The sequence below is a fragment of the Rhea pennata genome, chromosome 2, assembly GCF_028389875.1.
Source record: "Rhea pennata isolate bPtePen1 chromosome 2, bPtePen1.pri, whole genome shotgun sequence".
Classification (NCBI taxonomy): domain Eukaryota; kingdom Metazoa; phylum Chordata; class Aves; order Rheiformes; family Rheidae; genus Rhea; species Rhea pennata.
Genome location: NC_084664.1, coordinates 25,498,175 through 25,511,560, shown reverse-complemented (window position 1 = coordinate 25,511,560; position 13,386 = coordinate 25,498,175). Strand labels below are relative to the sequence as shown.

The window sequence follows — 13,386 nt, the reverse complement described above, 5'->3', positions numbered from 1 at the left end:
AAATTCCACTATCGTGTATAAATGTATAAAAATATATATTAAAAAATGGAACCATCCTCCATCCCTAAGTGTCAGAGGATAGAGAGATCCACTATCTACAGATATTTATCTTTTGCAGTTTCCTGATGAATACTGATATATTTTAAAATATTTACAATAAAAATGCATAGCCACTGTTTCAGGCTGGATAAAAATATATATTAAAAAATGGAACCATCCTCCATCCCTAAGTGTCAGAGGATAGAGAGATCCACTATCTACAGATATTTATCTTTTGCAGTTTCCTGATGAATACTGATATATTTTAAAATATTTACAATAAAAATGCATAGCCACTGTTTCAGGCTGGATCCATTCAAATGAACTTGCCTGTTCACACTGCAGAATTCAGATTCTCTAGAAACTCAGTCCTGAGCAAGGACCACATCCCTTCTACCAGGGCAATGTGCGCATTCCCTCATGTTCTCACGCACACCAAGAACTCCACATTTGGATACTGAGAAATAATATGTTTCTGATAAAAGGCTGTATTTTACACTTCATGGTAAGAAGCAGTTGCTTCAGTGTAATTCATTGGATCTATTTTAGATGCCAGCTTTAGGATAAGATGGCTTAAGCTCCAGAAGTATATATTTCTCTTTAATTATAAGGAGAATCTAGATGATTAGCTCAGAGGCAGACATCTACATATGGTTAGATAGATCCCACTCTTTCTGACTTCCTCACCTATATATGCCTAAGATCAATTGAAGAAGATCAGTAAAACATGTATATACCTGCCTTGTCTGGGAGATGATAGGCTATAAGCACTTGGATACCTTTACTTTTTTCAAAATCTGATCTATTTTCTTGCAATACTGGCACTCAAAAATTTTTCTTCATCCCCACTGGCTGTGATGTTATCTGACGAGTCTTGTTGCCACTTTAGCAGCTTATTCTGTTTGCCTCCATTCCTCTAACTCTCTTCATCTCACTTACCTGTTAAGTTCACGGCCCTGGACAGCTACTGTCATCTTTCTTTTTGCTTTTCATGCATCCCAGTGCTTCACTGAGTCTTGTGAATGGAGACTCCTTAGAAGTGCTTTTACTGAGTATCTCATAATAAATACTCCTTCCTTAACGTTACAGTCCTGCTTACTGCAACCCTAATTCTCTGCTAGAATAACTGACTCAGCTTTTAACTCCTCTATATAGGTCATTTTACCGATTGAACATCCTACTTGCCAGTCACTGCTCTACTGTTTAAAATCATAGCCACCTGATATTTAGATTAGGTCTTCACCAGACCTCTCTTTCACCTTATAAAAACTGCACTCCTCTTTTTTCCAACTCTTTTCACTCTCCATACCTATTCCTATTTCCCTTTGCTTGATGGTCTCATCCTTTTAAAAGTTTCTACCCATCCTGCTAATTCCTCGCAAAAGGCCAGGTTCCCTGTTCACATTTCCTCTGCCTGCCCTGCTGTTCTGGTTTCTTCTGCTCAGTCACCTGCTCTCTACAGTGGACTTCCAGTAACATGACTTATTAGCACAAAATATCTCTTCCAGTATTACCAGCTGTTCCCTGTTTTATCAAAAATCAAATGCTACCACAAAGAGCTGACCTTTCATTGCACTGTATGCAACTAAAACAACACAGTCACAAGCCACAAAAGAAAGTTGTAAGCAATAAGGTAATGCACACAAATCAAAACTTACAATTTGTTAAGTGCCTCTGGATCTAATACGATGAAAGGTGCTACTCTGTGTAAATGCTATGAGTGAGTAGTCACAACAGTACAGAGGTGTGTGTCAAAGGTACACATGGCACGCTCTCTTACAGATTTTTTTTTAAAAATCCTCTGCATGTGCTTAAATAGATACCTAGTAGAAATCTTCAAACTGTTCTCTTATATGCTATTTTACATGCTAGTTTTCAAATACAAACTTTCTATTGTGTATTTTTGTAGAAATGCAAAATTACATTTTGTTTGGAGGCAACAGAAAGGAGATTCTGTACATTAGAAATGAGATTCTGTACATAAGTTTCCATACAAAATGTCTTTAGCACAGATGGGCATAATCTAAATTTACTTTAGATGGATGATATGTCACGTTGGAACAGACAAGGTTGAAGACATGTCTGCAGGGACACAGCCCCAGGAAAAAGTAGGGATTAGCTTGTCAATAAAGATGTAAACAGACTGCTCTGAGGCAGCCTCATTTCTGACATTAGAAAATCTTAAATGGTTTGCTGGAGAAGAGCATGTGCAAAAATGGGGGCAGGTTGTCAAGGCTGAAATCTATTCATTTCAGTTTTCAGTAGTTGCTGTCTGTTATGCAGACAGCCTCCACAATATTAGAGGTTTAACAAAAATTGCACATAAATGTGTAATAGAAAAACAGTGAATATAATTCATTAGGGAAAGTCTACATGTGATACTGTAACAAGCAGGAATAGCTAAAGATAGACTTAATGAGACTGTCAGCCCCATAAATATCAGATTATACCTTTGGCTAGGTGCAAGTACAGCACTTACATTTATCCCAGAACTTCCATATCAAGTTATTTGGTATTAGTCACATGAACAACAACTATAACAGACTTAACATTAAAAAGCAAATGTGACTAAAAAAAGGCAGGCCTGGGTTTTGAGTGAAACAAATCCATACTTTGGATATTTTATAAAACATTATGAGCAGGGGCTGACCTGCTGGAAAGCAGCTCTGCAGAGAAGGACCTGGGAGCGCTGGTGGACAACAAGATGACTATGTGCCAGCAATGTGCCCTTGTAGTCAAGAAAGCCAATGGTCTCCTTGGGTGCATTAGGAAGAGTGTTTCCAGCAGGTCGAGGGAGGTGATCCTGCCCCTCTACTCAGCCCTGGGGAGGCCTCAGCTCGAGGACTGTGTCCACTTCTGGGCTCCCCAGGACAAGGGAGACATGGAGCTACTGGGGAGAGTCCAGTGTAGGGCTACAAAGATGATCAGAGGGCTGCAGCATCTGCCCTATGAGGAACGGCTGCGAGAGCTGGGCCTCTTCAGCCTGGGGAAGAGGAGACTGAGAGGGGATTTTATCAATATCTACAAATATCTTAAGGGAGGGTGACAAGAGGATGGGGCCAGACTCTTTTCAGTGGTGCCAAGTGACAGGCCAGGAGGCAACAGGCACAAACTGAACAACAGGAAGTTCTATCAAAATATGAGGAGGAACTTCTTCCCTGTGAGAGTGACAGAGCACTGGCACAGGTTGTCCAGAGAGGTTGTGGAGTCTCCTTCTCTGGAGATACTCAAAACCCGCCTGGACACGATCCTGTCTAACGTGCCCAAGGTGACCTCAGTTGAGCAGGAGAGTTTGACTAGATGATCTCCAAAGGTCCCTTCGAACCTCAACCATTCTGTGATTCTGTGAGTATTAAATTATTATGACAGCGAATATATATATATACGTATGTTTCTTTTATATCCTATATGCTTCTTTCTTACACATACACTTACACACACATATACACACACTTTAAAAAATTGTGTTTATGTACAATTGCTGCTATAAATTATTTCAAAGATTTGAAAAATGGAAAAAATACATCTTGCTGTTCCTGTCTCAGGAAAAAAAAAATACAAGCTTTGGCAGAACATCTAATTAAGGCAATAGGGTTAATGTGGAGGAGTTTGTCAAGTGGTAAGTCTCACTGAACCAATACTGGAGTGATGCACATGGACAGAATAGAGTTAAGAGCATGATAACAATAGCCATTACCTTATTTTAAGTTACTTCTTAAGTAGCCTCCCTACTTCCCTGTGCTTTGCAGGTTTGATTCTACTGTTACAGTATCAGAAGTCACACTGCACAATATTTCACTGCTGTAATAACTGCCATTAAAAAGAAGGGGTATCAAATGAAAGCCATCCAAGAACAAAACCAGCTCTAGTAGGAAAGATCAAACTTATTAGCGGGTCAGCACCTCGGGCTCCCTCAAGAACATCCTTCTGCTTTCCAGGAGTTAAGGCTACCACACCTACTAAACTAATCAAATCACTTTTGTCCCTGCACCAAAGAAGTTTAACAACAGAAGAGGGAGGATGTATTTTCTTGCTCCATGCCTTACTAGTGAAAAAGAAAATAGTCCAAACTGAAGACAACTTAGTACTTAATGTGCTGGCACTGACTTCTGCAATATTCTCAACCCGTCAGTCACACTGATCCTGCCCACAAGGCCCAGAACTTACTCTTACTGATCATCTATATTGCAAAATCAGATTATCTCCCTGAACATGAGCAATTTAAGAAATGCACCATTCAATTTTATATCTTGTTTCTCCAAAAGGAACTCAAATAAACAGTATTTTCAAAGAAATATCTAACAATAATCATCTTACCTGCACCATCTGTTGTGAGCATAGGTATTCTTCAGTGTTTGCTGTTTGATACACCTTTGCCATAACTATTGTTTTTTCCAAAGAGTCTCATGCTTTCTCCAGTCTCTGGCTGTAATCTTACATTCGGTACAGTAAAAATAGAAGACACTGCGAAAAAGGGCATCCATTCATAAACTTGAATAGTTCCCCAAAAGTTCATTTAAAAATATCAGTTAATAAATATATGGCAAAATTATTCACAAAATTGAATAAATAAATACAGCTTTTACATATACCATCTATTTATGCAAATAAGCACCATAAAAATTTTAAATGGAAAGAAATTACATGAATTATGATGGAAGCTGTGTGATGCAATCATTCTTGATTGTAAATATATTTTTAAAAGACAGGTTTTCAGGGTTTTTGTTTATTTGTTTACTTGTCCTTATACTATTGTATAATTAATATTTGCCACTTTAAAATTTCCTCTTTGATAGAAGTTGGAAATAAAAAAAAAAAAATACAGGAAGGTTTTTTAATAATTTGAGATCATGTATTCCATCTTCAAAACCTTGATACCAGTAGAACTGAGCTATTGTGTTACACTTCATTTTCTTGAGCTGTTAAGGACAATTAGGTTTGCTAAAAAATTCAAGGCATATATTCTAATGAAACATTATTTTCTGATAGAAAATCATTTAATGAATTTCCCCTCCTCTCTTTCTCCCTCCTCCACATCTATGAGTCTTCCTTGTTTTTTAGTGTTAAGTCCCCAAATTTGCAATTCAGCAGCAGGAATAAATTGCATATATTGTATATATTCTATGATGAATACCACCCACCGCACAAATTTGTAAAGTCATAGTGGCATTTTGATTACAGGATAGTAGATTGTGCGCACACACTTCTGTTGTGCATAAAGTGTCAATGTATTTATACCTACGTTTAATTAAGCATCAGTAGGAAGTCTTCTCAATGTAAAATATTAACCCAGACACTAGAATCACAAAAACTGGTGATTTCACTACACAGGAAACATTTTCCCAAGTCTCCGAAGTATATGACTTCTTTGTTTTGTAAATATGTTTACAAGTATATCCAAGTCATACTAAATAGAAATGATTGTAGTATTTGATACTGGGATTGTCCTTTCTTGCATCTGGATTTATGCTTCATAATGATTATCTACTAGACACAGAAATAGTCTTTCTGTTACTCAAAATCTTACTGGAGGCATTTAGAAGAGCCTTGCTTTAAAATATAATGATTTTTCATCTTTATTCTCCCCCCTTCAAAAGGTTTCACTGCTCCTGATGTTTAACGTTATGCAAAGATGTGTTTCTGCCAATGAATATCGCCTTATGGTTATGCTTCTGCAAATAACCTGCTGTGAGCTGATAAAAGGATTAATGCAGCCAAAATTCTTAATCTGTGAAATTACAAATTAAATTCTCATATTAAAAATACCACCCTGAGGTATTTTTTGTGGTTTTAATTCCCCTCTGGTGTTCTGCATACATTGTGCTTGTTAATGACTAGGACAAGACTGTCTCTGTTGGCAGCCTGCTGCAGAGTGATAATGTGTAGGCATTTACTTCACTGATAGAACTGGATTTAACCACCAACTGATAAACTAAGTGGCAAGTGGGTAATAAGTCCATATTAACAGAAAAGTACTACTGCAGAATTCAGAATTCATAGACTATCAAAATCCTGGCTAGACTAAATCACACAGTCAGAAGGATTGAGATGTCACCACTGCAGAGTGATTTTTGTTTTCCATTTAGTGGGAAAAGGATAAATGAACTGGCATTCTTGATGTTTCATTAGTCCTGAAGTAATGAATCTCTTTGCATTACAGTTGCAGCAAGGACAGACTTTCAATAGCAGCATTGCTTTACACTGCATCTTTTGAATGAGGCACTGCAGTTGGAAAGTTGTGTGGTGTGGGCGGAGGGCTAGCATGGCAGAGGAGAAAATGGGAGTCTTCTGCAGAGCCAGGACAAGGCCTACAGCAGAGCCTGTGCTGGACAAAAGCTTAGTATTGCTAGTTAATTTTAATGTTCATATTTTCACAGCTGGGGAGCAGAGTCAAGAGTAGGATACTTGGACTTGCAGTGCACGGAACTAGTTCAAACTGTAACTATTACAAGTGTTGAACACTGAACAGATAAACTCTTGGAAGCAGAAATTTTTCTTCCTGTGACTGAAGTAAACAAACTCTACTGTTGAACAATATTCAACTCCTTCTTTTATAAGCAAAGTTGTCTCAAGTGACAACGTCTATCAGCCATATTTATGCACATATGTGCCAGGGTTGCATTTCCAACCAGAAATTTTTGTTTCAGAGTACTGGATTTAAATGTTCTGTTAATGGATGTACATTTGAAAACAGAAAATAGCATATACTGCTTTATTGAAAGAATGCTTTTCTTCACCATACTGATTTAAATCAAAATAATGATTGCTATTCCCTTGTGAAACCTTCAGAACATTCTCTGAATCAAAAATACCATGAGTGATAATATTTTAACGCTCTGGAAGAAGATTTGGAACTGTATGATGTAAATGATTTACAAATATTTAAGAGAGAATTGACAGCATATGTGTTGATAAGAACATTTTTGCCATGTCAATTGGAATGCATTTTGTGTATTAAAAAAAAAAAAGATGTATGTAAACATTGAAGGCATTCTCAGTTAATAATATCATGTGCAATTCTCTTCTTGCACAGTTTAATTCAATAAATCAACCAATTGTCTAGTTTGTGTTTCTCAGATTTCTGAATGCCAAGTCCTTTCTTAAAGGTTACTCTTATAACAGATACAGTTTCTGTGAATCAAACCCTGCTGGATTTTTATCTTATATGCTGCAGCTAGTTAAAAAGTACTGTGTGTTATAAAGTGAAAAGCACTAAATATGTAAATTGTATTTTTCCTTTTGCTTTATGACAATTCAGATAATTCTCTTGGCTGCACACATAATCAAATACAAAGATAGCTAGCTGCAGACTGCAGAGCAGAGATAGCAAAACAAGAATCCATCTTCTCCTGTGTCAAGCTAACTGTAATTTCAGCTACACAACTGCACTCGCACATTTTGTGTGCAAGTGCGTATGTGCATGAAGGTATGTGCATGTGAGTGCTTGCATACCTAAAGTACACATACACACACATCTGTATAAACTAGTGTCTTTATTTGCAATAAATTCAGAGGTGGTTATACTCACTATCGGTTAACTCCCATAGCCGTGGGGGCAGATCACTGAAATACTCATGGCTCAGGGCTGCCTGTGCTGACAATCTGCTCTTTGGGAAACACTGGAGTAGTTTGGAGGCTAGATCTTCTGCATGATTCACATAGCTCAGCCTGAAACACAGACAAGGAGAAGTTTTTCATTTTTCAGAGAAACAATTTCTTTATTCAGTTTACTAATACCATCTGTAGCCAGCACCACTGAAACCCTGAATCTTGCGAGCCAGTGTGAAGACAAAGTCTCTTTTGGAACAATGCCAGGAAACATATTGCCCAGGTTAAGCAGTCAATGAATTAATTCCGGACCAGTATCTCAAAATCCATCCAAATTTTACACCTACAGAGTTTATAATACAGCGTATCACATATGCCCTCCCTACTCCTCATGAGCAAGAGCACCTTAAAAGCAGGCTATTACTGTACAGATTTTTCCATTTAAATTTTATTTGAACATATTGCCAGGCTAAGAATTTACAGGGCTGGAAACAAATGATTATTAGTATCTAAAAATATGAAATACAACCTGAAAGTAACTGTAGTATTTATACAACTTTATGAGATATCAAATATTAAAATCCAACAATGCTTAACACACTACCTATGTATCACGTTACATATAGGCACTTGTCTTTGGGGAAGTACTGACTTCTTATTTTTCACATACTCACATGACAGGATGCTGACTCTTCATTAGGTATTAATACAATGCAAACATTCAATCTTAAAATAAATTATTTTATGAGCTGCCTAGGAAATTCTGAGAAAACTCATTGTTTTATCAGGAGCATTATGCTTAGAGACATTACATCAAAATATATAAAACATATATAAATTAAAAAATAATAGATCTGGAGAAGAAAGAGTAAAATAGTAATCAGTAAAATCAGGTTTTGGTTGGGTATCTTACAGCCTCCTCCTAAGCCTTAAAAATCCATCAAGCTTTTTGTAATATGCAATCAGAAGAGAGGTGCTGTATCTTGTACACATTGATTATACTGCTATTATCAGTAAGCAACTTTACAAATTCTGGCATGTCTTTGTCCAGTAAAGATCTCGTCACGTAAAAATGCGAAAATGTATAAAAGGTCTCCTATTTTCATTGCACTAGTTTACAAATACAGGTATAGTAGATTGCAGTTCAAAATACTGCAGTATTTGAAACAGATGGTATTATTTTTCTCTAAAATCAATAATCCTCCAGCATGGTTCACGCAAATTCTCATTCTCTGTCAGCTCAAGCTGGCTTTCTGGAATACCATTCAAGGAATATGTACGAAACAGAGTTATTCTTTCATTTTCTTGCACTTAATGGTGGGTTGACAATGGCATAAATTATAAGCATCAGTCAGTAGTGTGTGCACTAGCGAAAACTATCGCTGACAATGAAGAGACAACTGAAAACACTAACTTAAAAAAAAGTTAATTTAGTGAGAATTTATAAGTCACCAGTGTCATAGATGCAACTTTTTGTCCACATCCATGCTACACTCAGTGTGAATAGGCAGCATCAATTTAATTTTAAAAGTCAAAAGCATCTCTGCAGATTTTCCTCTTGAAATTTTTGCACATAGTAGCAAATAAAAGTGCTTAGTATACCAAATTATGTGCTGGTATATGGATGATACGCTATTTATAATGATCCAAAAATATACCACTGGCTGCCTTTTGAATCTCTCGCATCTGTGTGCAATATAGCAATTTTTGAATACTATGCCTATCTGATCTATCCTGGAGAATTGATAGGATATTTGTCCAGAAATTATCTGGAGATCAACGGTTGCCTGGAACTGTTGACCACTCTAAGCCATTTTTTCTCATCAGCCATAATCTTACAGAATTCCCAGGATTTGGGTTTGATATTGCTATTCTAGGTTATACAGAAGTGAATTCTAGCACTTCCAATGGATATCATTTTTCTATCTTCTTTTTCAGTGCCAATTTATGACCAAAAAGGGCATATTAAATGAAACAGTCCCTGTCTGTAAATTAAATTCTACTAAGGGGTTGATTCTAGACTTCTTACACTATCATACTGTGGAATTTTTTTTCATTCAGCTTTTGTAAGAATTACAAGAAAAGTTCATTAGAGAACACAGCAAACTATCAGGAGAAAAGGCTATTCTTAACTAAGAAAAAGAAAAGGAGGGCAAAATACCCAGGGAAAACCTGCATTAATTCTTCTACACATCTAAAATTCCCAAGGACCGGTGATTATATTGAGTCACTGAGGCCTGTCTTGTGTCCTAATCCCACCTGTGCCAATTATTTGCTGAGAGGTCTTGGCAAATCATTTCATGAAAGTTTTTTATTTTCCCCACACAGGTAGCTGCATAGCTTTTGAGAAGCCAAAGTAAACATGTTCCGTCTTAAATGAAAGTTCCTGTTAAGTTAGAAAAATGAGGCTACTAACTTAAGTAGTGAAATATTATCCTCCAATGTAAGAAAAAGAATTGCACCATTCATTAGCTGCTCCATAGGTACAGTGAAGATGTTAATTAAGTGAGCCAAAACATCAGGAAAAAACATTCAAATATTAATGAATTCTGAATTGTAGTTAAAATTTTGGGTGATGACATTCTAGTTCCTTGATGCTCTTGAATACAGCAGTGCCAAAATTTTGACTGAATGAATGGTCAAAGTGTTTGGCACAGTGCTAAGATGTTTTTAACAAGAAAAAATCAGATGTACTAACAAATGGAACAGTTTACAGTGCGAACAGTTTACAAAGTCAAAGTCACTTTCCTAGTCCAGAAATCAAAAAGATACTGGTTCACTGAGAAGATAAGCCAAGAAGCCAAAGAAATATATCAAATAATCAGCAGATTATACATACAATATAAAAACAAGAAAAATATCTGGGGCTGCAATATAACCACATTATTGATGAAATAATTCTGAATAAATCAGAGAAACTTAGAATCAATTTAAAAATCAGAAAATAGAAAAAATACTAAATTAATTGCACAAGTATTCTGAAAAAATAGTTCAGTCTGCTCTAATTATAACATTTACTTGCCCTTATAATATGTAGAGTAGTGTTGGGAGAATTAGTTGTTTATGTAGTGCTTTGAAGATTCTAGTTGCTACATTATTAGTATTGTTATGTTCCCAAGCATTTACAGACTTTAAAGTCAGAAGGGACCATAATCATCAAGCGTGACCTCCTCTGTAATACCAAAGACCAAAGAAGGTCATCCAAGCAACTCATGCATCAAATCACTACTTCCAGTTAAGCTCAGCTGTATCTTTAAATCTGCACAAAAGTTCTGGTTTTGTTTACACAGATTTGTGGAGGAATGAAGAAATTCTTCTTTAAAAACCATGTCTCCTGCTAAGGTCATTTCTGGAAATCAGTGGACACTGCAGAAGAAATATGCTCGTGCCATCCTGAGGTTGTCAGTCTTGCAACTGATGCCTTAGTGGAATGTGTGACTAATTTCACTGCTTTGTTTAAGGGCAAGCTATTCTTTTATTTACAAAAAATGAACTGTATGATCATGTACTGAAATACATCTACTATATCAGAGTTGTTTGGAGAAACCCATTTAGCGCATAACCTCAGTGGTTTGGAACATTTGGTTTTGTTTCTTTCCTTTTTTTCTTGACCAACAGTCTCTTCCAAATCTCCCCCTAAACACATGAACGATTTGTCTGATATAAGTTTGAAATATGACCCCTCAACAGGGACAAAGGCTGAATTTTCTGATGGAGTTCAGTAGCTAAGTATCTAATACAGAAAAGTTAACAAAAAGAACTAAAGAGAAAAAAGATTTGATTTTTAAATACACCTCCTTCAGTATGGTGACAGGATGGAATTTCATACAATATGGCTTTGTGTCTAAAACATAATAGCATGTTTTGTCTCACAGTAGTTGGGCCATATAGTAACTTGGCATGCATGATATGGCAAGTCTCAATATTCACGCTTCACTTACTGTCACACTAATTACTGAGGAATAGTTACTAGCCATGACAGCATACATACTTTCAGAAAATGTGGTGTACAGCAAAATACAGAGAAACCTTTGGCAAGGAACATTAAATAATACCTAGCACTGTTCTAAGAAATATTGTGAATATTTTTATAGACTTACTCTGATGTCATTTGCAAAAACACATTGATTTTCAACTTAGTCTTAAAAACTATATACTGCTTGTGCTGAACAAAAATACTGCATTAATCTACCTCACTTTAAACATATATGAACCTGACTAAATTTGAACAGTTGTAAATCTCATTGGATTACAAGAATTTGACTTAATTTCAGAAAACAGGCTTAAATGTCTTTCTACTGCAAAGGAAGGTCAGTATTTGGTCAAGCAGAACATGACTAAGATCACTGAAGTTTGGTTTAAACTTTTGAGAAAAAGAAAGTTTTGGGCATGTGCAGTGAACTTCTGAACTTGGAGTGATTTGCTTTTAAATGCATTGAAGAATGCAGCTCAAATTCACATTAATAATTAAGACAAATGGGCATTAAAATAAATGGAGATAATATGCTGTCTATATACTCTAAATAGCAAGAGGTAAATACTTCACAAAGCAAAAATCATTTACTGGGCATATTTTCCATTTTGAGGTATAATTCTCACAGCATATCATTAATTCGTTTCTCTTGACTGCAGTTTACAGCATGGCCTAAAGGAGTGAGGCACCTAATTCCCTTTAGAAATCTCAGCTCTGCCTCTTTATTCTAAGTAATCCCTTGCAACCTGAAGTGCTGAAAGACAAAACACGGTTAACTAGAATAACGTATCAGTTAGCAGAGTTTAAAGTTTGATGATGTAAAGAGAATAAAACAAGAAATTCCCTGCATTAGTGTGAATTAGGCAGTTCATACTGTAACCCTGAAAGTTTGCTTTACAGAAAGAGCTGTCACACGGCAATCCTCTCTAGAAAGCTAAAGGGCTCCTGCACAGTCTGCGCACAAGGGCCATATTGCAGTTTTAGGATCTTCCCCCAAGTCTACTAGTGGCTGGCTCGAGTCTTTCCACCTTGTCCTAACTTTAGGCCTCTCCTGAGTTTTAACATGAAACGATGCCAATATTATATATTTAAGTTAACGTTTTCTTTGCAAAGCCATTCAATCTTCCAGCCAGCTGACCTGAATGTGCCTTTTGTAGCCCTGACTCTTTCGTGTCTCTGGATACGTGTGTGTCTCTCCTAGGAGCACACAAATCGGAGCAGGGCCTACCTTAAGTAACATCCCCCTTTTATTGAATGTCTGCAGCTTTGCCTGGTGTTGCACCCATGCCAAGACTGCCTGTTGTATTCAAAAGAAATGACCCGCCAGGTCCAGTGCGCAGAAACGTGCCTACAAACTGCTCACCTAACATGCCGCGTGCGCCTCCACGGAGCGGAGAGATAAGTTAGCCATCGCGACACCACTGCAGCAAGCGAATGCAAATTTCGATGCAAATGCTTTTGGCTTTTGATACAGATGAAGGCATAAAACCTGAACATCAAGAGAAAAATCTAATACAGAAAAGAAATTATTTTTTTCTAAATGTTTTACACGTCTGATTTATTCCATTACCTTTAGAGGCTGCCCTATCCCTTATAAAGAAGATCTGCAAAGGAGGAAAACAGTGCAGAAAGTACTGAGGACCAATACTGAAGAACAAAGAGAGGTAAAAACTGTCTAAAGGATCACCAAAGCCAAGTTTTTACTCGTGTTGTTGATCAGTCACAAAATACAGAGTTTGTTCTACAGCACAGCGCAGCGGTCCCTCAGGCCAAACTATCCAGTCTGCATTATTTAACCTGCAGTCGAACACAGCCACAAGGGCCGT

General features: G+C 36.8%; 1 protein-coding gene across 5 annotated transcripts in view; it reads right to left on the bottom strand.

Moving 5' to 3' along the window:
- Positions 1-13,386, bottom strand: part of CDK14 (cyclin dependent kinase 14) — a 335,131-nt gene that overhangs the window by 64,582 nt on the left and 257,163 nt on the right. For all 5 annotated transcript variants that reach the window (XM_062569095.1, XM_062569097.1, XM_062569096.1 and 2 more), the window contains 2 exons: positions 7,568-7,707; positions 4,357-4,503 (listed from right to left, as the gene is read on the bottom strand). In XM_062569095.1, coding sequence (XP_062425079.1) covers positions 4,388-4,503; positions 7,568-7,707 — 256 coding nt within the window. In that variant the 3' untranslated portion in view covers positions 4,357-4,387. The remainder of the gene's footprint in view (positions 1-4,356; positions 4,504-7,567; positions 7,708-13,386) is intronic.